Below are 25043 nucleotides of genomic sequence, written 5' to 3' on the forward strand. Positions count from 1 at the left end.
CAAGGAGTGATACAAAACAATCTATTATATCCAAAATCCCTAGGGACTAATTACCAATGCTAATTGAGTTAGCATGGTGTAATATTTCTCCCTAGGAATTGTTATTCATGAGATGGTAATAAGGTATGGAGAATCGCTCTGGCCTTCCCAAGCCTACACCCACACTCATATGAAATGAACAATCACGCACCCTAAGAAAAGAAACACAAAGAACTCTTTAATCCTCTTTCCAATCCTTACTTAATACATACTATATCTAATCATTAACAATAACCTATACTATAATAGTTCAAAAATTCAATAAAATAAATTCAAGAAAAAGCTTGGGAGAATCCCACAAGATGATCCTGATGTTTGTAGTCCTGCCCCGCTTGTAAAGGGAGATCCGCTAGTTTAGCCGCCGCGCCTGCTGGATTCACTACTTGCTTAAGTTTGATATAGTGAAGCGCCGTCTTACTAGATTTCCAGCCAATGTGGTCCATGATTTCACTGAGACTTACGCTTCGCAATGCTAAAGATACAGCCGCCCCACTGCGAAACCCATGAACTGTTAAATGACTACTAGATAACTTCCCAACTAGCGCGGAAACATAAAAACTCAATCGCGCTTGAGCCGCCGAAGACTCCAAATGGCTGAAACAAACTCCGCCAGATTTTGAAATAGAGCGAAAAAGGAAACCTGGCGCAAGGTTAATACGTAACAGCTTACACACATCAAAATACATTTCCAAACCCCGGACAGGACAAATCAAAGGATTAGAACCCCGCTTAAAGGCAAACACATTTGCGTCACCTGACCTGAGAGACTTTGTCCAAACATGATTGAACAACAAACCAGAATTATCCGAGAAACGTAAAACATCAGATACTTTTACTTGTAACAAATCAGCTGCTCTATCACCAGCAAAAAATAATGCCTTGAATAAAGCCTGATCGCGGGCATACATAAAAATCTGAATTGCGCGCAAAGTCGAAGAATGCAACAAAAGGGCTCTAATGAATTCAGAGATAACCAACAAATCGTTCATTAAGATAGGCTCTGCCTGGCGTGGAGTTACCCTAGCCTTTAGTTGTTCTTCTCGCACATTACTCAAATAATTACTGACCCTCATAAAATCCTATTGTTCTCTCTCAGCATTATATCGGCGATTTCAGCCTGAGAAAGTATTCATATTCAGTCAAGTCCAACTGTCTGAGGAAAACGGTGGCGGTCCTTTTTGGTAGCAGGGAAATTATCAGGGGTAATCCTAAACGCGCTAAAACGTTCAATATTGCAGTGGGCTGGCTGCACTGCAATATTTTTAATAATGCAGCCTGCTTCCAGCAATATTTTTAATATTGCTGCATGACTGTGGTATTTACTTCGTTACTTTTCCACTCAGTAATTTTTGAAAATTCGCGAATGTCCGCGCATAATTTATGATGAAGATCTGAAGTTAAAAAGTAAATGAATACACCATGAGAAGTACCATTCCAGGAGACGTACAGACGAAAACATTTTACAGTTTATTTAGGGCACATCTGACAATGACAGTCTTTCTCACTTGTAAGAAATAACAATTTTCGTACTGTGAGTACTAATTACAACTGACTGATTATAACCTTCGCTCTGGTTTTCGTCTAAAACCTTTTCGCTTAACCCCTGTAACCCTGTTTCTTCCCTTTGTCCATCATATTTTTGCTCAACATCATTGTTAAACAGTTTTTCATTTTTTTCCTTGACGTCTATTTCTGCCCTCTTAGGAGTCGCTCCCTGCAAGATTTCACTTGCTTTCCTTTTAAGTGTTGATGAGGTACACTTATACTCCCTAACCCCATCACATGATCGGTGACCAGTGGTTTCTACAATAACTTGTTCTGGCACACCACCTTCGTACAATCGTGTGGCGCAACTTCGTCGAAGGGCAACGGCAGCGGCATTTTCCGACCTCTGGCTCTGCGTTATGAAAATGGCAGATTCGTCTTCCGAAGAATCCTCCATCAAGCTTCAAAACAGTAGCAACTCTTTGCCTTCCAACAAACAACTCAAATAACCAAGTGCATTGCGTTAATATACAATGCAAATTACGTTTGCATGAAATTCAATCACACACCTGAAAGGTGTGGAAAGTTACATAATCTTTACAAGGATTTAACAATGACTAAATTCCGGGAAATGAAAAGGGTTATGTAATTTGTATAACTACTAGACAATACGTGCTAATTGCATTGTTGGAGAGAGAAAATAGTAGGAATTCATGAGAGTCAATGATTATATCATCTTTGCAAGTAGTTAACAATGGCTGAATTGGGGAATGAAAAAGGATTATGCAATTTGTATTATTACTGGACAATGCTTGCCAGTTGCATTGTTGGTGTACCAAAACATCAATATGAAGGGGCGACTGAAATCGTCGATGTAATGCAGAGAGAGAACAATAGGATTTTATGAGGGTCAATAATTATAATAGTTAATTACTTCGGTTCGCAGCATTATTGGGTATAATGCTGCGAACCTCAGTAATTATCTATTAAATAATTCTTAACTGACCTACAAGAAGCTGGATTACCTACACCTAACAAAGACTGCCATTCTGCGCCTCGACCACTCTCTGCAAATATAGCACGCAACTTGCCAATCAGTGAATCTATAGTCCCAAATGCCAAACGTTTAGGGCACTCACAATCTAGCCCCGCATTACCTCCCCAGGTGTGACAATCCTGTCTATGAACTCGTTTCCTTTTCTTTCCATCCTTCCACACAAGGAACGCAGTAACATCCGAAGGAAGCGCTGACGACAAAGACTTGGAGACTGACAAGTTTCCCAGAAAATTTATAAACTCCAATTCCAGAGCTGATTTCTGTTTAGAATAACGAGACGAACTACGTTGCTCATTCAACTCGCGTACTCGTTGGGCAATGCCGCCTTCATCAATATCCAATTTCTTTAGTGGTCCTTGGATTGTGGCACGTCTAACATAACCACATTTCTGACAGAAATTAAAATCCTCATCGTTAGGACGTGAGCATCGTGGGCACGCAACGCAGGGAGTGAATAACTTCGGAACTCTAGGCAATGTCTGTAGGGAACAAAAACGAAACAAACAATGAGCCCGACTCTACACCTAGAACCGAGACACGCGAAACGCCCACATAGAAAAGGGACAAGGTGTTGGACTATAACCCGACTTTGATGGGGATAGCAGAACACTCAAGTCACCCTGTGTACCAAGACAAATTTTCCCAGAACACCTTGCGTTCAATTCAACCCACCAATAGCGATGAGGAACAAACTCTGGAACCACAATAGTGAACGGGATCTTAAAACTCAAGAGAAACTTCAACAGTGGACCAATCAAAGAAAATGGCGGGAAGACATAAGGATTGGACATGTCTTCTTGACTGAAGACATTCACACCGTTGGAGTCTGGGCTTGGAAAAGGAGTAAAATGCGGCAAGGAAAACCCATCTTTGTTCTTCATTACATTTGAGTGCAAAGACATCAAGTCAAACGAATGACCTTCAACTCCACCAAACTCTTTATCGACCCTCTCAAAAGCAGACATTGACAATTTGGAATCCACACGTGACATTGTCCTAGACGGAAAATCGGCCACATTTTCCTTAGATGGTACATAGGATAAGTTCAACTGAACATTACGAGAAGATAGAGCAAAATAAAGTCGTTTTGTAGCTGACGTTAACTGGGGGGATCTCCTGCTGCCAGACCCCTGCCACGCACCTAATACTGCCATACTGTCAATAGAAGCATCAATTCGGCAATCCTTAATTCCGTCAGGAAGAGCTTTAATAGCATACAACAAAGCTAACATTTCCTTTGTAGAAATATCGAGACACAGTTCCTCTTGACTCCAATAATCTCGAAAAATCTGATCATCCGAAGGTGAATGAACTGCCCAACCCCACCCATAACCGGACGCATCGGTAGAAATCGCAATACGCACATGCTTCTCGTCTCTCCACGGAAGAGTGTCCTTCCAGTCGTCAAGGTAACGCCAATGCGAAATTTCCTCCCTCAAAGCGTCGGTCATAGACACTTGCCCATCATCCAAGCCAGAAGCGATCGCTCTACTCATTTCTCTAATGAACAATTTCGCGGCTGGAACAGCCAAAGAGAAAGATATGCATTTCCCCTGAAATCGTTGTAAAGTTTTGATCCAAACAGTTTTCTTGCAGGCAAAAATTTTCTCCCTAATTAAGGCCCAGGACTCAATCTTACGGCGCGGCACCAAAAACGATTGTCGAACGGAATCCACGATCAGACCCAAATACCCCAGGGATGTGACCGGCACAAGAACCGACTTCTTGATACCAATGGTATAACCGAGATCAACCAACACAGAAAGGACAACGAATATGGCACCTGTAGCTGCCAGCAACCTGAACTGCAAAGATCTGTCCGCTGGTAATATGGACCAAGACCCAGTCGGTCGCAAAAGCTCTCCATTTAAGCGATCGTCTATATAGAGAGAACAAGGAATCCCTTGAGCTCTCAAGAAACCTGTGGCGGCCAGACCAATGGTATGATAAACATAAGGGGAGATTTTCCATCCGAACGGAAGAGTCGTACAAACAAACCACAGGCCACCAAAACTAAACCCAAAGTATGATTGCGAGGACTCTGTCAACATCACGTGATCATACCCGGACTTGTCGTCGCACTTGGTCATGAACGATCCGGGGTAAACATACCTAGCCACTTCACTCAGTCTATCCAGGGAAAACGGCATATCTTTCATCCAAAGGTTTAGAAACCTCGCGTCAATACAAAGTCGAGGCTTCGTAGGTTCAATCGTGAGTGGCAACACAAGATGGGGGGGATCATCGACACCCACTACCCCCCAGACTCTAACAGCGCCGGTTAAAACACGATTCCGAATCTCCTTGGATATAAATTCCGTAAAATTTTTACAGTTTACATGATTCGGGAAAGTCTTCTTAGGTGGAACAGTAGACGAATATTTAGCTCTCTTGAAAACTCCCGCAAAAGGTCTTGAAAAACTTAAGATGTCGACTTTATTTCTAATCCAATCTAGAATACAGTTCCTCAACGGATGACCCTCAAGTACCAGCTCCCAGGCGGCTGAATTACGGTGAAGACCACCTGCCACAAAGGAATCCGGATCCCTTAAATGTAAAGTCCCCAGATCCGGAACCTTACCAGATGAGATAACACTTTCCCAACACACAGCCGCACCCCCTGAACGGGAACCCCAGTCATATCCACCCATAGGGTCTCGTTTCTTGGTTTAATTGCTGTTGTCTGTAGTTGAAATTCCGTAAGAATGTAAAAGTTATCCACAGCAGCTTCACGCTTAGTACCACCCAAAATCTAAGGAAAAGAGGGCAAAAAGAGAGATCACCTATGGGAAGACCTGGGGTTCCCGAGCAGGAGGGAGCAGCCTCAATTCGCCTGAAAACAGGTCGTCTGGTGGTCACCATATGTGATGAACCAGCAGGAGCTACTCTACCCCGATCCAGAACTTACAAGAGTGAATTAAAATTGAAACAACAACAGACACCGATTGACACAATGAAAAGGGAGCCTTTAATGCCGAGGAACACACGGCATAAATACTGGAAACTGATCAAAAAACATTGGGAAAACGCCTTAATCCTGTCAATACATTCATTGTTTTTGAGGTGCCTCAACTCCTTGATTATAAAGGCGAGGCCTCTTAGGCTGTGGACGCGAGGAACAGAACCTCTGATAATGCCCATATAGGCCACACTGAAAACACTGGACTTGTGATCTATCCCTGCCTCTCCCCCTTGGCATGAAACGATTTGCACCAACTCCAGGCACTCGCAACGCTTTATCTACGGCAGCAATCCGCTTGAGTACCACTTCATCCTCTTTATCTCCTAAGAGGGCTTCAAGATAGCGCTTAAATTGCATGTTTGAGGCCCACATTTTATTTTGCATTGCTGTTAGCACTGCAGAATAAAATCCAGCTCTCGCGTGTTTTGTTTCCTTGGCCACAATCTTCAGATTCACTAGGTAATCAATTGCCTGGTCCTTCTGGAACAACGGAGAACGTATTAGGTGCTGTAAATCCTCCAACACTGATTCAACAGATTTCTTTTGGGAATCTTCCAACTTCTTAAGTCTCTCTAAGACACGAGCAAGATCACCCTCCTCCTATATAACGGAATTCAAAAGGCAAGATAAAAAATCACTGATCCATTCATTTCCTTTCTTTTCATTACTTAATCTCATAACAGATCAAGCACAGTATAACACAGGCTGAAAAAGAACAACACCGATTAGATTACAAGTTATGAAATATTACATTACATTAAGTTAGATTAAATTAAATAAAAATTAAATTAAATTATCAAAACCTCAAACTTCCAGCAATAACGATGAACGCTCCTAGCCTCACAGGCCAAAAAATGTTTTAAAAACACACAACGGCAGAGCAGTCTTTCGTTTTTTTTTTTTTTACATACCGTACAACTAAAAGCTACTACACGTAAGCTTGCACAAGCAAATGAACGGCGACTGATGCTCAGGCATCACAGTCCAACGAAGTAAAGCACGGCAACAGAACTTTCTACATCAGCAAGCAATTTCTTAAACGAGGGGCTACAAAGTAAAATTCAAGCCACAAAAACAATAAAGGCTAAAGGAGAAAAAAAAAATTTATTCTTGCGCGCCAGCATCACACTACCACAACCGAAGGTGAACATAAAGCATTTCATTCCAAAAAGCAAAATACCGAAACTATTTTCGACCCCAGAAGCGCAAACAAAAAATTTTTAAATGACAGTGCAGACAAAGAAACTTTCACGGCCTCGCAAGCAAAGAAAAAACTCACGGCCTCGCAGGCAAAGAAAAAACTTTAAAAGCCCCGCAGACAAAGCAACTTTCGCGGCTACGAAGACAAAGAAAATTTCTCGGCCTCCTAAGCAAAGGAAATTTCCACGGCCCCGCAGGCAAATAAATCCAAACGGCCTCTCAGGCAAAAGAAAAAAAAAACTTCCTACACGGCCCCACAGGGGACGAAAACTTTAACGGCCTCGCAGGCAAAGGAAAACTTTCTGCACAGCCCCGCAGGCAAAGAAACTTTCACGGCCACGCAGACAAAGAAAACTTTCACGGCCCCGCAGGCAAAGAAAACTTCACAACCCCGCAGGCAAAGAAAAAACTTTCACGGCCCTGCAGGCCTGACACAATTTCACATCTACAGAAAGTAAACCAAATCTAAACTCTACCGATAAAAATTAGCCACTGAAATATAATCAACCACATGGTATCCGAAACAGAAAAAGATGCATACCTCTTGATTCTGAGCTTGTTGTGCCAAAGGTTGGTCCTGAGCTTGCTGCGCCACGGCAGGTTCGCCTTGAGCAGGTTGAGGATTTTGAACAACTTGAGCTATCGCTCTACCGGCAACGGCTTGGGGAACTTGTTCCGCCATGTCGGATTGATCCGTCGAAAAAAGTTATAGAACGCTCCAAGCAGTACACAGCCCAAGGCCTCAAGTGAAGTGACAAGGAGTGATACAAAGCAATCTATTATATCCAAAATCCCTAGGGACTAATTACCAATGCTAATTGAGTTAGCATAGTAGCTGCAAAACTTCTTTACTCTCCGACGCGTTTCGTGTAACTGTCGTAGACTTCTTCAGGGAGTTTTACAAGTTGAAACTAAATGGCTGTATTTATAAGCCATAGTTAGAGGCTATACGGGGGCCAGTGACCATAAAGGCTTGGCCAAACATACGAGCAGGAACAGGCGAAGTTTTGCAAAATTTGAAAATTTTTTGGTTTTAGAAAATTTTAAAAATTATTTAAAAAATTAACTAAAAATTGTTTTTAAAAACATGACATCCGTTCCGTGTTTTAGGATTTGGGATCATTTTTCGCCGTTCCGTGTTTTAGGATTTGGCGCCGTTCCGCCGTTCCGCCGTTCCGCCGTTCCGCCGTTCCGCCGTTCCGCCGTTCCGCCGTTCCGCCGTTCCACCGTTCCACCGTTCCACCGTTCCACCGTTCCACCGTTCCACCGTTCCACCGTTCCACCGTTCCGCCGTTCCACCGTTCCTCCGTTCCGCCGTTCCACCGTTCCACCGTTCCACCGTTCCACCGTTCCACCGTTCCACCGTTCCACCGTTCCGCCATTCTAGCTTTTTGGGTCACCTCTGAGAATTTAATTTGGATCGGGTTCTTGTCGAATTATGAGCAAACTACTGTATTAAGTTGTTACTGAAGAGCTTTCGCATTGGCGTAGGAGTTGATACGGTGTAGGATTTGATACGGTAGGTGAGAGTGTTTTACTTTGATATGAAGCAGACGGAAACTAGAATAGACTGTGTTATTACTTTGAGAGGAGGGCTGTAATGAACGTCCGAAGAAGACTTTGATTACGTAATTGTTTTGTTTTGATTTAAAAGTTCTGTCTTGTTTCTTTGTCGAACTTACGCCCCAATTTTCTTAGCGTACTATTGTTCATAGTTTGAATTCCCTACTTAGCTAGCATTCCTGATGAACCAGTTTGCAATGGTACGCGTGAACTACACCCTTATAGTGGTACGCCCTTTAAGAATCGTGTTAGTTGGAGTTGGGAGATCGACGGAGAAAGATCTGAGTTATTTTTACATAAGATTGTTCCACTTACGTAACGTTGCAGTTTTTCAAGGCCCGTAAAGACAGGATCAGACGTAAGTCCTAGCCTGTTGTATTTAGTTTCCTTTTCTTTTCGATCTCGCCTGTTTTGTAATTAGTCTCAGCCCATTTGTTGATCTTGTACATGGCAATTTCCCCTTTTTAGCATGATAGTCAGACGATAGCACTAGACGTTGTTGAATCAACTTGTGTTGTCAATTCCTACACTGTGGTTGACGCTCCCCAAACTCCAGTTCACAACACCCCGTGTCCGCTGCATTGGGTACGCGACAAGGGCAATTTTCTTTTAATCGTCCGGTGCTAAAATTCCTTTGAGAGACCTCGGTTGTTAAGTCCAAGGGTTATACTTGGTTGTTCTTTACTCTACTGGTACGGAATAAAACAGAATAATTGAACGCGACTGGAAGTAGACAGCAATGATCTGCTGACTGTAGTCATCGCCAGACCCCTACTTTCTGTTTGTCTGATTTTAATGTTGCTTTGTACCGTATCAACAGTATTAATTCAATTTTCAGCATGATGACACAAAGCAAACCGAAGCTGTACTGTGCCTGGTTCTGTCCATTTGCACACAGAGCATGGATCTCAATGTTAGCAAAAAAAATTGATTTTGATTACGTAGAGCAGGATCCTTACAACAAGTCTGCTGAGTGGCTAGCCATAAACCCTCGTGGATTAATACCATGCATCGTTCACAATGGCAAGTCAATCTATGAGAGCCATATTTGCATTGAATACGTTGACGAGGCCTGGCCTAACGCACCAAGGCTACTGTCCCGAGAACCTTATCAGAGAGCTAAGGCACGAATGTGGGGAGATTTTATCATAAAGAAGCTTATTCCACCATATTACAAATTCCTTATGAAGCAGTCTCGGGAAGAGCAAAATGAATACCGAGAAATATTTTTAGAAAACATATTGGAATTTTCTCAGGCAATGGATCAGTCAGGCCCCTTTTTTCAAGGAAAGGAACTTGGATATGTTGACATCATGTTTGCCCCATGGGCTTCAAGGATGTACATTCTGGAACATTACCGTGGCTTTAAAATTCCACAGACTGAAGAATACAGCAGATATAATGTATGGGCAGAAGCAGTAATAAATCACCCTTCAGTAAAAGCAGTTCAGGCAAATAAAGACAAGGTTTTGGCAAATGCTAGGCCTTATGCTGAGGGTAATGCCAAATCTGAGCTTGCAGATGCTGTTCGCAAAGGGTCAACAATTCCTTAGAAATCCATTCAAAGAGTAATAGGAGGATGTTTTCTTGGTTGGGTGGTGATGTGTCACAACAAATAGTGTAATTTTGGACTGAGAAAAAGAAAATGTTTAATTATATGTACCAACAGGAATGGGTGTTAAAGAAAACACTTATTACTACGATCAGCAATTTAATGTTACTGAAAATACTTTGCCAGTCCTGTAATCGTGGCTGTCAGCTTTAACTTTGTATGTGTCATACTCTCATCCCAGCATAGTTCACATATTGTTAGTTGCTTAGAATAGGAATTAGGTAGAGTAACAAATTCATCTGGTACATTTTTTGACTTTTTTAAGACCTGTGTATTCTGTGTTAAACTTCTACAATATTTTCTGTGGGATATTCTCAGACCACTCACAGCTAAAGAAGAAAGTACTCTAGAACATAAACCACAAAATTTATTGAACATTTATTTTTGTTTGCTATACATGTAAGTTTTGGCATGTGTAAGGTCTAACTTTTGAAATTCTGAAATGTGAAGTTATCTTCAGATTGTGGAGTTGAGATTTAACCTTTCAACTCCCAAAAGTGATTAACAAGTAACTTCTACTAAAAATATCCAGTGCGCTATCCAGCAAACAGATAATGTTAATACTCAAATGTATTGGCTAGAAGTTGTTATCTTCATCTAACTCCAAATTTTTGCAACTTATTTCCAAGAAAATGTGTAGAAGTTAGAGGGGAGAATTAACAATCAGATCTTGGGAGTTAAAGGGTTAATACAGTGTAATCTGTCTTGACTGTGATCAACACAAAAATGAGGCAAGCTCTCTAGTTTTAAGACAATTTTATCATCAGTTGAAATACATTTGAAACAGAGGCCTGGGAGTGTTACAGCACATAACAAACCAAAATACTTATCTTTCAGGGCTTAGTCACCTTTGGGTTAAATCTTTTCACCTGCCAACCTATTCATACCATTAAATTTTGATGCGTGGATAAGATTCTGCTGTTTAGGCACGTCTATTATAATTATGCTTAAGCACATGGATTTGACTAACAAACAGAAAAACAGGGTAAAGGATAGGGTAAACACTGAAGTTTTGAGAACCCGAGGAGAGGGAATCACCAGAGTCAAGTCATCACAAGAGTCACCTGACCCTGTTGGTGACTTCCTTGGGCTGTCAAGACTTCAACAGTCTTTTTGAGGATTACTCTCAACCCAGTGATCTGAAAGCACCATCTCCTGGGCATGTTGTAATGAAGCAATGCTTAACCAATAGGTTCATTTCTACTTTCCCTTGAAGGTAAAAAAAAATTACATGGTCTGTATGCAGAAGGTTTCCATCTACATTACAATGACAGATAATTAACATTACTGCACACACATATCAAGAGCTATTAGATGGATTTATGGGGCAAGACTTTAATTCTGAAAATTCCAGCCTCAGTGCATGATCAAAGTGAAATAAGAAGGTTAAGGGTTAGGCCCTTCCTTTCTGATGAGATCAAAGTGAAATACCAGTAGGATGATTAAGGCATTGTCCCTCCCTTTCTGATGGCATCAGCAACTTGAGATGTAGCACTGGCATCTGCATATCTTTTGTAAGAATCTAAAAGTTTGCTTTCATCTTGCAATGTAACCTTCACAGCAGAGGCATTCCTTACAGCTTCACACCAGATATGGAATCTTTTGAACTCCTCACTTTTGGGAACTTCAAAGCAACGATAATGCTTGAGAATAAAGAACCTTACTGCATGGGGAGCCAACATGATGTCAACATAGCCCAACTTTTCACCCTGGAAGAAAGGTCCTTTAATATCCATGGCTTTCACAAACTCAAGTAAGTGACTCATCAATTGAGATTTAATCTCCTCTTGCTCAGACTCGTTTTGTTTCATCAAGAGGGCATAAAAGGATGGAACAATTTTCTTTCCAATAAAATCTCCCCAAATTCTTGCATGGGCTCTGTAATAGGGATCTGCAGGTAGCAGTCTTGACCCTGTTGACCATGTTTCATCGACATACTCAATGCATACTGAACTTTCATAAATTGTTTTGCCTTTATGAACAATAACTGGTACCATTCCTCGAGGATTGATGGTCAACCATTCGGATGTTTTGTTGTAAGGGTCTTGTTCTATGTACTCAAATTCTACACCTTTTGCTACCAAAGCAATCCAAGCTCTTTGTGCAAAAGGGCAAAACCATGCAGAGTAAAGCTTTGGCACAGATGCTATAGCCATCGTCGGAACCGGTTCTGAAAATATCTACAGATATTTCGGAGAGATTCCTACGTAACTCGTTCCCAGGGATTTCACGGTCAGTTCTCAAGATTAACAGCATCATGGTGATGCTGATGACCAGAGAAGACTTGTGTGGATGGCGGAGACATTACAGGTAGAACCTTGCCTCCTGTAGCCCCCATGCAGGTTGGGTGAACCAAAGTGCCTAAACAAGTCTAGGGACTGAGTGCTGCAAAATTCGTTCCCACAACCAACGATGACATTTAAAATATCGGGGAAAGACAAAGTTCACAATTAACCTTGCAATTCACATCCACAATAGATGCAGTATTTCTAAACAATGACCACCGTATACTGGTAAGCCTGACTCTGTAATTAGGAATTGCGCTCGATGACGTATCATCGATGTTCTCGATGTCACTCATTCTTTCTCTTAAACAATTGTAGAGGTTTAGTTGACGAGAGTTTTTAAGTGAAATTATTACTTAGTTGACTTTCAAGATTAGGTGTAAGCACCCCTTAACCCTTTAACCCCAAGATTTCATTTGTAATTCTACTTACTGTCTACCATATAGTTCTTGTGATGTTTGTTTGGAGAATTTGGTCTTGGATCGACTGATAATCCCCAATTATTAATTCTCTTTATTCTTATCACTTGCCTGCTTGATATTGTATTGATATTCTAAGGAGAAATTCTGTCTGCGTCACTCATGGGAGTTCAACGGTTATTCCCTCCCCTTCACTCCCTAACCAGATGTTTAACAGGGAAAAAGGAAATGAGTGTTAAGTTCAATGTCATTCACGTGAAAACTGAAAATTACGAGGCAGTTGCAGATTTCACTTCAAAACACATCCCAATCCTTGAACTTGAATGCTCAACCTTTAAACACAATTGGAGAAAGACTGAAAAAACAAAATCACAGTTGACTGAAAATTTATTTTGATCCTTGACAATGTTTAAGTCTACAGTCTACTTCTAAAACGCTTATGGAGTAATTTTTCTAATACACAGAACTATCCTCCAATAAGAAAAAAATTAATCTAAATAGCAACTGAAAAGGATAAGCTAAAATCAGAACTGAACATGGAGTTCCCATCAGCCTGAACTTGTGGATATCAAAGGAAAACTAATTTCAAAGCAAATAACCATCATTCAATAAAATGTCAGAGAGCAGTAGAAAGTTACGTAGGTTTAGCTTTGCTCTTGATTAAGACCACCCTGCAGTCTGCTGTACTTGTCCCTGCCCAGCATTTGTAGCTTGTTGCTGGTAAGCTTGGTAGGATGGCTGAGAGTATGTAGTAGTTTGGTTGTACTGTTGCTGTTGCATGAGAGGCTGGGGTGGATTTGAGTGGGAAGGAGGAGGACCTGGTGGAGGTGGAGGAGGTGCCTGGTGTGCATATGAATTGTTGTAATTATTGTAGCCTCCTCCTCCTCCTCCCATCATATTGTGCTGTTGTGTTCCCATATGGTTCCATGAGCCATTCTGTTGTGAGTGACTCCTTACCCCACGAGAGTCTTGACTTCGGTTGGAACTGAATGACTTGTTGGCACTGGACATGTGACTGCCACCTCTGCCAGAGGAACCCCGACCTCCGCCTGAATAGCTTGAATGTCCCCCTGATCTGCTTCCAGTACTACTCCTTGAATCACTGCGGGAATCCCCATAGTTGTTCCTGTTAAAGTGACCACTATTCCCCAGTGCAGATTTGTCACGAAAACGGCTTCGCCCTAAAGAAAAATAATAGAAAAACTAAAGGACATCTAGTGCCAAATTTGGGAAGTTCAAGGTGGCACAATGGGAGAAGTGGAGGGGGAGAGTATATGAAAGGCTTCATTGCGTGATATTTAAGAAATATAGGATAAGTGGCACATTGACAACCCCTGGTTAAATGGACGACACAATACACGAGTTTTATTTACTGTTGTCTTCTAAGTAACTTAAAAATAGTTCACCAACCTTACAATACAACCAAACCATGCCTAAATAACCCACCTGACCAACATTTTACTTATTTAAAGAATAAACTTCTCTCTCTTTTAATCAATGACATGTAAGCTACATGTGGCAACATTTAAGCAGAGGAGCAACGTACAGTAGGCTTGCTTACCTTTACCAAACATTCCCTTTGCTTGTTCTGCAAGTGCAATTAGCTTTGGGTTAACATGTTGGTTTGCTTCCTTCAAAATGGAAATTAAATCTTTAGCCTGCTTGGCATTTCCAACAGTGAAGAAAGTGTATGAGGTCCCAGTGCGATCAGACCTTGCTGTCCTTCCAATGCGATGCACATAATCTTCTGAGCAACTTGGGAAGTCAAAATTGATGACAAATTTGATGTCGGAAATATCTATATAATGCAATGAATCGACATCTTGTCATGAAATGAACACTAAGATGAGCTTTCAGTTAAAGAGGGCATCAAAACCAAATGCCAGCTCCCTAATCCTAATTCTCACAAGATATTAGAAAAGAGCTCCTAGTACTCATGTGAAGTAGATCGTTTGAACCCAACAGAGATAATTGTGTAGTCTGATTGTCCAAGTAAGAGTAGGCCTGAAAATAACTGCTGTCACTAGTGATGACTGACATTTCAACCTGCACTAAGTCATCACCAGAGTAAAGGTGAGAGTTGTTTGTCAAGAAAGAATCATTAGTCTTGTCTGTGGAAATCACCTGGTCAGTTCTACTGTGATGTGGTTGGCATAAGACTCCAGAAACTTCTGTCCACCTAATTGATCAGTTTTTATGTCAGAATTGATGGGTTGCCTTGTTTAGTTTGTTCATGTGTAAATGTTGTGAAGACAACATTTGTATGATGCCACTAATTGATGACAACAACTCCTGGCACCATACAGATGACTTAACAACTTGTACCAGTCATAACTATAACATAAGCCAAGTTCAGGACTACTCTTACTTAAAAGATCAAACTAGACTAACATGGTTCACAATTCCCATTTCAATTCTAATAGTTTCCACCAGTTTTCAAAGCAGTGCAGAACTATACTAAACATACAATTTGACCATCAATTTGGTACTTCTCCAAACAAACTTGCCTGAATACTAGAGCTATCATTTCTGCTCTGGGAGCCGGCATAAAAAAATATTCACCAGGTTACACTTGAAGCAGGAACCAAACCATGACTCAGCGCGTCCAGATGATTGGGAGGGAAGGAACAGAAAAGAGGGTTTCTCTTTGACACATTAAAAGCAATGCAGGCATATCTGCCTGCTGCTTAAGGTGAACAGAATGCAAACTTTGTGGGCCCTTTTGATTCAGCACTACATTGCGACACAACATAGAAGATATAGGATAAGGTGCAACAGAATTAGTAAATTTACCTGCATGTTTTTTAACTCCATTTTAGTTACATTAACGTGTGCATAAGAGACTTTCTGTATACAAAACAGAGAAATTTTGACCTAATGCACTGAACTTATAAGTCAAAGCCCAGTGCTTTATTAATATTGACATCTTCATTAATTGTTTGGATGGAAAATAAATACTAAGCTGACAGCAAGTTGCCTTTGATGTTTTAGCACTGGAGTTGTTTTCAAGGAAATAGTAAGTCAGAGCACTGGACTTTGACTTAAGAGCTTGAGGTTGTACAGATAGTACATTTATGCAACAAAAGCTGAATCTGCCAGGACCCACAAATGTTTACATTACTGTGGAACCTAACTCCATCTGTACAACCATCAAACACAACTCCACTGTTTGCTCTTTCTTCAACACAGTTTAATTGAAATTCAAGCTTTGATTCTAGTCTCATGTTCATGGAAGCACAGATAAATGAGACCAGCAGCCAGCATTCTAGATAGCAATAGCTATTCATGAATGCAATTGCCACCACAAGTAACTAAAAAGAGGAGGCACTATATTTTCCTACCAGAACACAAACTTTTACCACAGCAAACTAAAAAGTATCTGGAGCAATAAATGTTCTCCTATTGTGAAAATTCTATTTCGCCAGTTGTTTCTGTAACTTGAGAAATTTCCTGAGATGTAGGATATTTTATAGCTGTATGCATAAGTGCTTCTGACAGTGGCCCACAAGATTGCAAAGTAAAATTTATTTTTTACACTTTTTATGGAAAGATAATTCTGGTATCTATGCAAGCTAAACATCTTAAAAAAGAAGGAGTTATTGAAACTGCTCCTTTCCCTCCAGCTCAGCTGACAAACCAAGGTCATGCACAGTTCCCTCCAATCAAGGAAAACAGTAACCACAGCAAGGATGATGAACCCTCGGATTAAAAAGAATAATCCTACTCTGGGATTAAAAAATAGAATGTAGAGTTAGTAAATAAGACAGTTGAAAAAAAGACCGACACAAAAGCCACTACACTCCAGAAGATTCATTTATGTTTTATCACTGTAATAAAACTAATTAGATAGCTAATTAACATAGGTAAAAAAAAAAGAAACCCAAAATTTTCACTGTGCTGGTTAACTAGTAAGAAAAACATATACAAACCTAGTCCTCTGGAGGCAACATCAGTAGCAACCAGAATAGGAGCATTACCTTTCCTGAACTCTGAAATTTAAAAGACAAAGAAGTTAAACTCTAAAAGGTTCATTTTATTTGTAAATACACTATTTAGGCTAGCACAACTTGTTATCTAGTCCTGAGAGGGCTGTTAAACCCTATCCCAAACATTTCTAAACATTCCTTTCCATTTTAAGTTCCATGACAGGTTTATGTAATAAATTATGTGGATACTTTTAACTCTTAATGCATTTATCCTGGCTCTTTAATTCAAAAATAAAATTTTGTCCAGTCAACCTTTATGCCTAGCAGCCACAGGACAAATTACAGTTCCACAACATGAAACAACAAGGAGTGTTGCTTCCCTCCTAAATGAAGGCACATTCATCACAGACTATCCCCAGCAATCCATCAAGTTTCCCTGAAAGTTTTCCAGTTCCTATTTACAATAGTGAATGGAGGAAGGCAATAGAAAAGTTTAGTGTCTCTCCCAGGGACACGCCTCATTCACCTAATCAAGGCTTAAAGCCACACATACCATTTAATACCCAATCTCTTTCAGGCTGTGATTTGTCCCCATGAATACACATTGCTGGCCATCTACATCAAGGGAAGTAAACAGATAATTGTAATTATTGAACAAATATAACCGGAAAGACTAAAACACAGCAGACTACACATTAGCAGAGAGCATCAGTAACGAGGAATTCAAAATTGTCAACATGAAAATTTCAGGAATGAAATTTTAATTCATCAGCTGCTCAATCAATCACATAACACCTCCTTCCACATGTATTATGTAGAAAGCAAGACATACCCATCTCTACGCATCCTTCTTGTTAGTTCATCTGCTCTTCTCTTTGTCTCAGTAAAAATGAGTGACTACAATAAACATACAAATTTAATAGAAATACAAGAGAGGAAAATAGAACCCACAGATACATTCTTTCACCTTTACGAATCTATATATATACGACAAGAATACCTTGTTTTCAGACTCTCCCATTATCTCTTCCAAAAGCTTGATCAACCTTGTAAAAATAATAAAAATTGTGTTAGTGAGTCACATTATAGTTGAGCTATTATGGTTCAACTATTACTCTTGATTTTATACCATTAGAAACATAGGGGGCAAAGATGACTTAAAGCCTGTTCTCTAAGTTCTACACACAGATAAAAAGCAATAAAATCAATATTTGCAAAAAAGAAATTTCAAAGTTCGTGTGCAAGACAAAAAACTTTGTTTTGTTTGTCTCATGATGTAGTCACTTTTGATGTAGATTGCTAAAGTGACTCTAATGTGAGACAAATGAACAAACTTCATCTCCAAAAAAAACTTTTATCTGCAGGTAATTAGAACTTCCTATGCAAAGACAAACTTTCAACTTACTTGTAGTCTTTTTCAGTTTCATCACAAACATCCACAATCTGTAAGATTTTGTGGTTAGCAGTGAGCCCCACTGAGCCAACTGTGATGTTAACACAGTCCCGCAAGAAATCAGCCGCCAGCCCTTGCACTTCCTTGGGCCATGTAGCACTCCACATGAGTGTCTGTCTGTCTGGTCTTGTTTGTTCAACAATTGTCCTGATCTGTGGTTCAAAGCCCATGTCAAGCATCCTGTCTGCTTCATCAAGTACCAGAAATGTGCAGCGTCGCAAGTTTGTTTTGCCAGCTTCCAACATATCAATCAATCTTCCTGGTGTGGCAATACATATCTCCACCCCTGAAACCAGGAATAGTAGAGGAAACATAAATCAAAGACTCCCATCCCTGTCTCCAGTAAACAGAAAAAATTCTCATAGAAGATGAGGACACATCATTACCAGGAACTAAGTTGCTAACCCTAAACCCAGGTACAAGAATTGATGATAGCACTCAAGGTTCATAGCAGCAAAAGAATGAAAACCCACTAACTGGGACTCTACAAACACTTACACCTTTTAACTATTCACTAAGTTGGTACATTTCAAAGAGAGATTTAGGAAATTCAGTTTATTCAGGCATCCTAAATGGAAAGTTTTATTCTGGACAAACTTTCCAGCAAGTAAGTCCTACATTCAGAAGTTCAATTTTAAGTCTAAATTAAATTAACTTTGATTGACACTTCTGTAGTTTAATACTTCTCAGAACACAGCTACTGAAACATAAAATTTGAATTAACACCAGAATCTTTTAAGTAGTGCATATGTTGTTATGGCTACCTCACCTTTTTCAAGCTCACGAATTTGGGGTCCCTTGGGTGCCCCTCCATAGATGCACACACTTTTGACATTGGTATTGCGACCATACTGGAAGGCCACAGTTTGCACCTGCTGTGCCAATTCTCTTGTAGGACAAAGGACAAGAGCCTAATAGGAAAATAACAGCGCCATTTCCATTTGACCGAGCAATGTGTATTAGCAAAGATAAACCACTGCTAACCAAGAATACTCAAAAAAGGAAACTGGAATGTCAAGTTTTGTTCTTTCAAAATGCCCTGTTATAGACATATGGCTAGTACTCTAATTAGCATATCTTTTGACAAAATATATTCTTTAATCAGTTGTATTCACTGACTTTGCAATTTCCTTTCTATAGTAAGTCTCCAAAACTAAAATGGCTTCAAAAATGAAAGTTAAAAAAAAAAACTCTTTAGATCACAATCATCAGTTTTGATTCTACTTCAACAGTTCTAAAAAAAAGTTCCTGGTCATGGTTTATCTCAACTTCCAACAAAGAGCTTCCAAATCATTAATGAAATAATCTTACCACTGGACCTTCTCCACGCTGGACAAGAGGTTGGTGCTTGATATGAACTATTGCTGGTAAAATGAACTGAGGAAGGCAAACAATAGGGTATTGCAGTTAACCAATGCAATTCAATAACAAGTAAAAAACAATGATCACAATTACTTAGCATTTCTTACACTGCAAAGAATCAGTACAACTTACAGAGATAGTTTTTCCTGATCCAGTTTGTGCAATTCCAACAAGGTCCCTTCCACTTAGTGCAACTGGCCAACCCTAAAAGAAAGCAAACAAGACAAATAACTAGGTAATATTTGTGGACCTGGATGGTATCTAAGACTTTGGGCACAGTTTTCCCAGTAGAGAACTCCCAACTGATGAATAAATACAGAAGTGATCTTGTACAATGCAGCATTAGATGAAGTACATGTAATCTCCATGTAGTGCAAGGTTGAAACAAGCATACTGCATGTCACAACAAGCACCTGCATGTATGTAATTAAGAATGCAACAGGATTTTACCATTTTTCAAAGTAAATTAATTAAATAAATTGTGAAATACAGGCTCCCATAGATAGAAATACAGGGCATGAAATTGCGCCTAATACAGGCCCCAATGTAACTAAATTTTTCACTTTGGCAACCAAATCCTAAAAATTAGATGCCAAATTGGTGACTAGAATGCTTCATCATAACTTTACTTAGAGTTATAGAGAATTAAAAAAGATTAGCAAAGATAAATCTGTGGCAAACTTCCTCATTAAGTTTGTTTCCAAAATGCAGCACATGTATCTTGATAGATAACTAGATGCCATCTTGGGTTTAGTTGAGCTTGAATGTTGTACATCATCCATCCTAGTGTCCACTTTGTAGCACATTGAAGATGTTTTTCCTAACTTAATTTTGAAAGGTCTATCTAGAACAGTGACAGTGTAAAAAAAAGGTCTTGTTTGTCTTTAAAAATGGGGAATAACTTTTTTGAATTGGCTACCACTTTGAAAAATTTAGGAGCCAAGTGGCTATCAGAAAAAAAAATTAATTTCACGCCCTGCAGATACAGATTCCCACAGCAATTACTTCCATGGGAAAGAGCACATGCACATGGATGTACTGAATGCCAAAAAATGACTTAAAATTGCATTTGGGTGTAGACATTGCATATGTATAATTTCTACTGCATGTGGGTAACCACACACACAAGAAATATGCATAAAAATTCCCCAAATCACAGGGACTGAGTGTTCATCTAGGTGCTAGAGTACACACAGGCAGTACTGCATATATATGTTTATGATCCATCAAATATTTTTGTTTGTGCATGATTGGTTTAAGTGCATTACATGACCGAATAGTTCCCCACTAAAACTGGAGGATAAGTGAGGATATCACCCGAGTGATATTCCCCGACTTTCAAACCTTATGTCCACTATGATAATTCTTTGTTTGAAATATAATTCAAGATGAGAGAGCATTTTATGGTTGTTACAGAAGGGAGGAATATTTGTTTGTTCATTAAGTTGTACTGGAAAAAACAAAAATCAAAAGAAAACTTTCCATGCAACAAACAGTAAGCTGTTCATAAACAATTCTTTTACCTATTGTAAAATTCTTGGAAAAACACAAAAGCCTCTATCTTGTGCAAAACTATGCTTGTATATTTGCCCTTCCTCCAAGCTCCCACTTTTCCTCTGGCTTCATTCTCAATAAACTGTTCACATCTTGGAACAGATAATGTTCATGGACAAACATCTGTGCATACTTTTGTGCTAAATAGAGGTTATTGTTTATGTAATGTTTAAAAAACGAGCAGGATAAAACACATGCTGCGAGTTTTTTGGACGGCTTCAAAAACATTCTTGGAAAAGTGTGTGTCAAGAGAGTTCATAACAATTATGCTTTTGTCAACGTTAGAAATTAGCATACGAGAAAAACATTAGGGATTAAATTAGTATGCAAGAAAATCAAATCTCACACGTGTTTTGTACTTTTCTTCTACTAACCGAAGAGGACATGGCGTCCTGTTCCAGAGCTAAGATGATGTATCAAGATGATGATACATCAAGATGATGATACATCAAGATGATGATACATCAAGATGATGTATTGTCTAATATGCCTTTACCAGATTACTGTACTAATGGAATAGAGAATTTTTCCAGATGTGTATTTCACAACTGTACTATTAATTTGGTGCAAAAGTAAATTTACTGTGTGAAATTTGTTGAAAGAACATTAAATATGTTCCCACCATTTGTTGTGTCAGTTTCTGTGTTGATAATTAATTAATATTCATAAGTCACGTGCAGTGTTTTTATATCTGATAAAACACCGCATACTAATAAGGATGAGGTTTATCGATATAAAGTCACTGCACGTGATGTATTATCTACCATTTGATAGGTTAATGGGCTTATGAATTATTAATGAGTTTTTGAAATATCTAAGAATACCTGGGCTTGAATTACAGTTGGTTCTTGGAATCCTTCACTTCTTATTGTATCCATGATATTATCTGAAGAGAGCAGGTTGTTAATTTTAGTGTTAGAAAGCAATTAACACTAAATACCAACTACAGCCAAACCCTCTTCCATTCAAAGGTCTAGGGTTTGATTCCTTGCTGAGCACTCAAATTTGTTCTTTAGCTCATGTTTGAGACAAAATGAACAACATATTTCAATATGTTGCAGTCATGCTTAAAGTAAAAACTTTCCAGAAAAGTCTAAAGCACACTTAACTGATGGAAGAAAGTTTTTTTTTAAAAATAAATTTCAAAAACTTAAAGTACTAACATTGAGGGAGAAAATAATTTGTCAGAATAAAATGATGCCAACCCTTGAACTACTACCGTGAAATCAGGCAGTGTGCACACTCCTGTTGTGTTGCATTGTGGTAGTGTTATTTTCAATATGACAGTAAAAGCCACAGAAATTGGCTGATATTGGCTGAAGGTTCTGTATAAGTTGGCTGTTCCTTTTTTCTTTCACCATAGGTGAATGAAATTTGATTGATTCTGAATTTGCAGAAGTATTTTTGGTATGCATTTGTCACATATTCAATGCTTCTCAAGTACAAATGCAATCAATGTTTTTTAGTATGTAACTCAAGACTGGCTTTTGAGAAGGTCAAATTTGATGTACGTCGTAGTTTGAGACTGGTTATGGCCGCAAAAGGCCTATTGTTGAGTTTAGTGTATTGCGTTACACAGCATTACTATTGTAAGGACATTTCCTATATATATTCAATCATGTTGTAAATCTACTTTCCTAAGTAAAAGCAAATTAACCACTGGCAAGTGTTGTATGGTAAATCTTTTATCATGATCATTGAATGAAGGACAGTTGAATTGGCACAGTGAAAGGAATCCCTTGACCAATAAATAACTCTACGGTGTGCAAGGCAACATGCCGGGTAAGCTGGAAAACTTATATAAATTTGATAGGCTTGTGCAACTCTTGCTGTTTACTAGAGCTTTAAAATCTTCTGCCCTCAAAGTTAAGCTGTTATGAGGATATCTTTTAATGATTTTCCTTTGGGATGTGATAATAAGGATTAGTTTTAAAGTGCCATTTCCCCCTCTGTAGGATTTTAGAGGTTTAACAAAGTTGGATGAAATTTTATTACAAAAGGCAATATAAATTTTCTCCTATGTGCATCTGTTGTTTTTTCTCTCCTGCAGAAAATGACTTTGGAGATATGTTTCTTACAACCTTGATAAAAGTATCCTCTATTCTTTAAGAATATTAAGAAACTCTGCACGTTTTTAAACTTAGAGCATGATGAATTTGTTCTTAGCAGGCGAAGGGCTTCTTTGACAAATCCCATATTTACGCCAGGTGGATGACACAAAAAAAGTTCTTGTATTCAAAGGTGTCTGTCTCGAAGGTGTCTGTAATGTGTTTAATAAATAACTCATGTCTAAGAATGTATTTTCTGAATTTAATGTTATTCACACAGCCATTGGCTGTGAATGTAACTGCTACCATTTGTGTAGTTTCTTAGGCAAGACTGCAGTTGCGATTCTTTCTGAATCTTGTCAGTCGCCTCCTAAGAGTCAAATTCCTCATGGAGGAATAACAGGAATTGCACAGGCCTGTAAACACTGTTTAACCTTTCAAGGAATGGCTACTGACAGTGAATCCTCATTACATTCCACTCATATTCACACTACCATGCTGCCACCCAAAGGTGTTCACTCAACCAGGTCAGGATGCAAATAACTCACTTTTTGTATTACAACCATGACGCAACACAATCAGAGTGTGCACACTGCCTGCCCTAAAAGCTACTATTTATTTTAACCAATCAAGAACACTTACTTGGATAACTAGCTTCTTCAAATGTTACTACTGGCTTAGGGACATTCCTCCCTTGAACAGTAAGCTGAGAACGTCTCCTGTATTCCTCAACTTCTTGCTAAAATTACAAAATCAAGAGGTGTTTTAGCTCTGCTCTATTGAAAATGTTTAATCAAGGATATACAATATTAATGATCAAGTTCAACAAACCTTTACTACCATTAACAATGAAGGGAGGCTTGTATTTGTCTGGAGGTCTGCTGTGTAAGTGACTATTGCACACTTCATGAACTTTCACAGATTCTTGAAAATTAAGTCACTAACACACTGAATCAAAGTAAATCAAAGAAAATTTTGGAATCATTCTTACCATGGATCTGTTTTGCACATTTGGATGTTCTCGGTAGAAATCCTTCTTAAATTTGGGCAGGGCATCTAGATCCCACTTTGGTTTCCTAAGATGCTGTCCTGGGCTGTTGTTTAACTTGTCTTTTTTGCCACCAAATCCTCCACCACCCCCCCCTCTGAATGATCCTCCACCAAAACCACCTCGGCCACTTCCTCTACTACCACCCCCACCACTTCCAAAGCTAAAAGGATACAAGAATAACTTCGTTCATCTTCAATACAAAACAATATTAGAAAACAAAACCATACGAACAAATCATGAAACTTTTGAATACTATATACATTACACTTCAGGTTTAGAGACAACAAACAGGTTAACCGTCGCTTGACATAATATAACAATTTTATTTAAGTGTCAATGTCTTGAGCTTAAATAGCTAAAAAAGATTATGGAAGCTGAAAAATGATTATTAAAAGATCTCTCTCCCCTAGTCCGTTATCCTTTCAAACACCGCTACACTTTCTTGAACGTTTACATCATTAAACTTGACGGTAGACTTTTCAAGTGCTGCAACTATCTCCATCGATTGCAACTTGCATATCAAGCCCGGCCAAAATCACCCTAACCTACGATATCCCGACAAAAGGACGACTACTAACTCGTCGAAAACAAAATTCCTGTTGCATTGTGAGAAAAAATCGCATGTGGCATTCGTGAAAGGCGAATTTCATGTTACACAAATTCGCCTTGAAGCACTACAAAATGACCTGTGCAAAGGTTAATTAACCATTATGAAAAAAATACCTTGGGATCTAAGACACAGAAATTGTCTCTCAAGAATCAGCGAAGACAACAGTGAATTAGAAACGACAATGCAAAGGAGGGAATAGCGCACAAGGATCTCGGTCAGTTTGCCTTACCTTTTACGCTCTGAACGGCTCCCTGGATCAAAGGAGCGACCTCTATCAAAACGAGACATGATTTGTTAATATGTATGGGTTCGCAAGGCCTTCCAAGTCGAAGATAAGATCAAACGAGAAGCAGTAAGGTTCGAGATCGAAAATTTCAAGGGTCGCCGGCAAAAAGATATCCGAATAGCAAATTTTAG

General features: G+C 39.3%; 5 protein-coding genes across 8 annotated transcripts; 1 reads left to right on the forward strand and 4 right to left on the reverse strand.

Annotated features, from left to right (window-relative positions):
- Nucleotides 1–3105: 3105 nt before the first annotated feature.
- LOC136282825 (uncharacterized) lies at nt 3106–5232 on the reverse strand. Its single transcript, XM_066170754.1, has one exon. It carries the CDS (start codon nt 5230–5232, stop codon nt 3106–3108), a length of 2127 nt encoding a protein of 708 aa, XP_066026851.1.
- Nucleotides 5233–5630: 398 nt separating this feature from the next.
- LOC136282826 (uncharacterized) lies at nt 5631–7839 on the reverse strand. The gene is made up of 2 exons (XM_066170755.1): nt 7285–7839; nt 5631–6143 (listed from the first exon to the last, which is right to left on the reverse strand). The coding sequence occupies exons 1-2, from the start codon at nt 7423–7425 to the stop codon at nt 5631–5633; spliced, it is 654 nt and encodes a 217-aa protein (XP_066026852.1). The 5' UTR covers nt 7426–7839.
- Nucleotides 7840–8131: 292 nt separating this feature from the next.
- Nucleotides 8132–10293, forward strand: LOC131785846 (uncharacterized). Of its 4 annotated transcripts, none has more exons than XM_059102804.2 (3): nt 8132–8262; nt 8477–8664; nt 9145–10293. In XM_059102804.2, exon 3 carries the CDS (start codon nt 9146–9148, stop codon nt 9857–9859), a length of 714 nt encoding a protein of 237 aa, XP_058958787.1. In that variant the 5' UTR covers nt 8132–8262; nt 8477–8664; nt 9145; the 3' UTR covers nt 9860–10293. The 4 variants fall into 4 exon arrangements, with proteins under 4 accessions (XP_058958787.1, XP_058958788.1, XP_058958789.1 ...); XM_059102806.2 differs by having other exon boundaries at nt 8151–8262; nt 8634–8664; XM_066171026.1 differs by having other exon boundaries at nt 8170–8262; nt 8481–8664.
- A 944-nt stretch (nt 10294–11237) lies between these two features.
- On the reverse strand, nt 11238–12134 carry LOC131785847 (uncharacterized). The gene has a single exon (XM_059102807.2). The coding sequence runs from the start codon at nt 12072–12074 to the stop codon at nt 11361–11363; it is 714 nt and encodes a 237-aa protein (XP_058958790.1). The 5' UTR covers nt 12075–12134; the 3' UTR covers nt 11238–11360.
- An 857-nt stretch (nt 12135–12991) lies between these two features.
- Nucleotides 12992–25041, reverse strand: LOC131785829 (uncharacterized). Its single transcript, XM_059102779.2, has 14 exons — nt 24856–25041; nt 23957–24176; nt 23608–23704; nt 21742–21803; nt 19496–19567; nt 19313–19378; nt 18771–18912; nt 17954–18287; nt 17549–17594; nt 17381–17445; nt 17102–17163; nt 16552–16611; nt 14184–14420; nt 12992–13803 (listed from the first exon to the last, which is right to left on the reverse strand). Exons 1-14 carry the CDS (start codon nt 24912–24914, stop codon nt 13283–13285), a joined length of 2043 nt encoding a protein of 680 aa, XP_058958762.1. The 5' UTR covers nt 24915–25041; the 3' UTR covers nt 12992–13282.
- Nucleotides 25042–25043: the final 2 nt, after the last annotated feature.

The sequence above is a fragment of the Pocillopora verrucosa genome, chromosome 8 (genome assembly GCF_036669915.1).
Source record: "Pocillopora verrucosa isolate sample1 chromosome 8, ASM3666991v2, whole genome shotgun sequence".
Taxonomy (NCBI): domain Eukaryota; kingdom Metazoa; phylum Cnidaria; class Anthozoa; order Scleractinia; family Pocilloporidae; genus Pocillopora; species Pocillopora verrucosa.

Excerpts from the sequence above, each read along its gene's own strand:
- LOC136282825 (XM_066170754.1), bottom strand. The coding sequence starts at position 5,232 with ATGGGTGGATATGACTGGGGTTCCCGTTCAGGGGGTGCGGCTGTGTGT.
- LOC131785829 (XM_059102779.2), bottom strand. The coding sequence starts at position 24,914 with ATGTCTCGTTTTGATAGAGGTCGCTCCTTTGATCCAGGGAGCCGTTCA. Across the intron at positions 23,705-23,956 it reads ATGTGCAAAACAGATCCATG|CAAGAAGTTGAGGAATACAG; the intron begins GTAAGAATGATT and ends TTGTAATTTTAG. Across the intron at positions 21,804-23,607 it reads TGAAGAAGCTAGTTATCCAA|ATAATATCATGGATACAATA; the intron begins GTAAGTGTTCTT and ends TGCTCTCTTCAG.
- LOC136282826 (XM_066170755.1), bottom strand. The coding sequence starts at position 7,425 with ATGGCGGAACAAGTTCCCCAAGCCGTTGCCGGTAGAGCGATAGCTCAA. Across the intron at positions 6,144-7,284 it reads AACAAGCTCAGAATCAAGAG|GAGGAGGGTGATCTTGCTCG; the intron begins GTATGCATCTTT and ends TCCGTTATATAG.
- LOC131785847 (XM_059102807.2), bottom strand. The coding sequence starts at position 12,074 with ATGGCTATAGCATCTGTGCCAAAGCTTTACTCTGCATGGTTTTGCCCT.
- LOC131785846 (XM_059102804.2), top strand. The coding sequence starts at position 9,146 with ATGATGACACAAAGCAAACCGAAGCTGTACTGTGCCTGGTTCTGTCCA.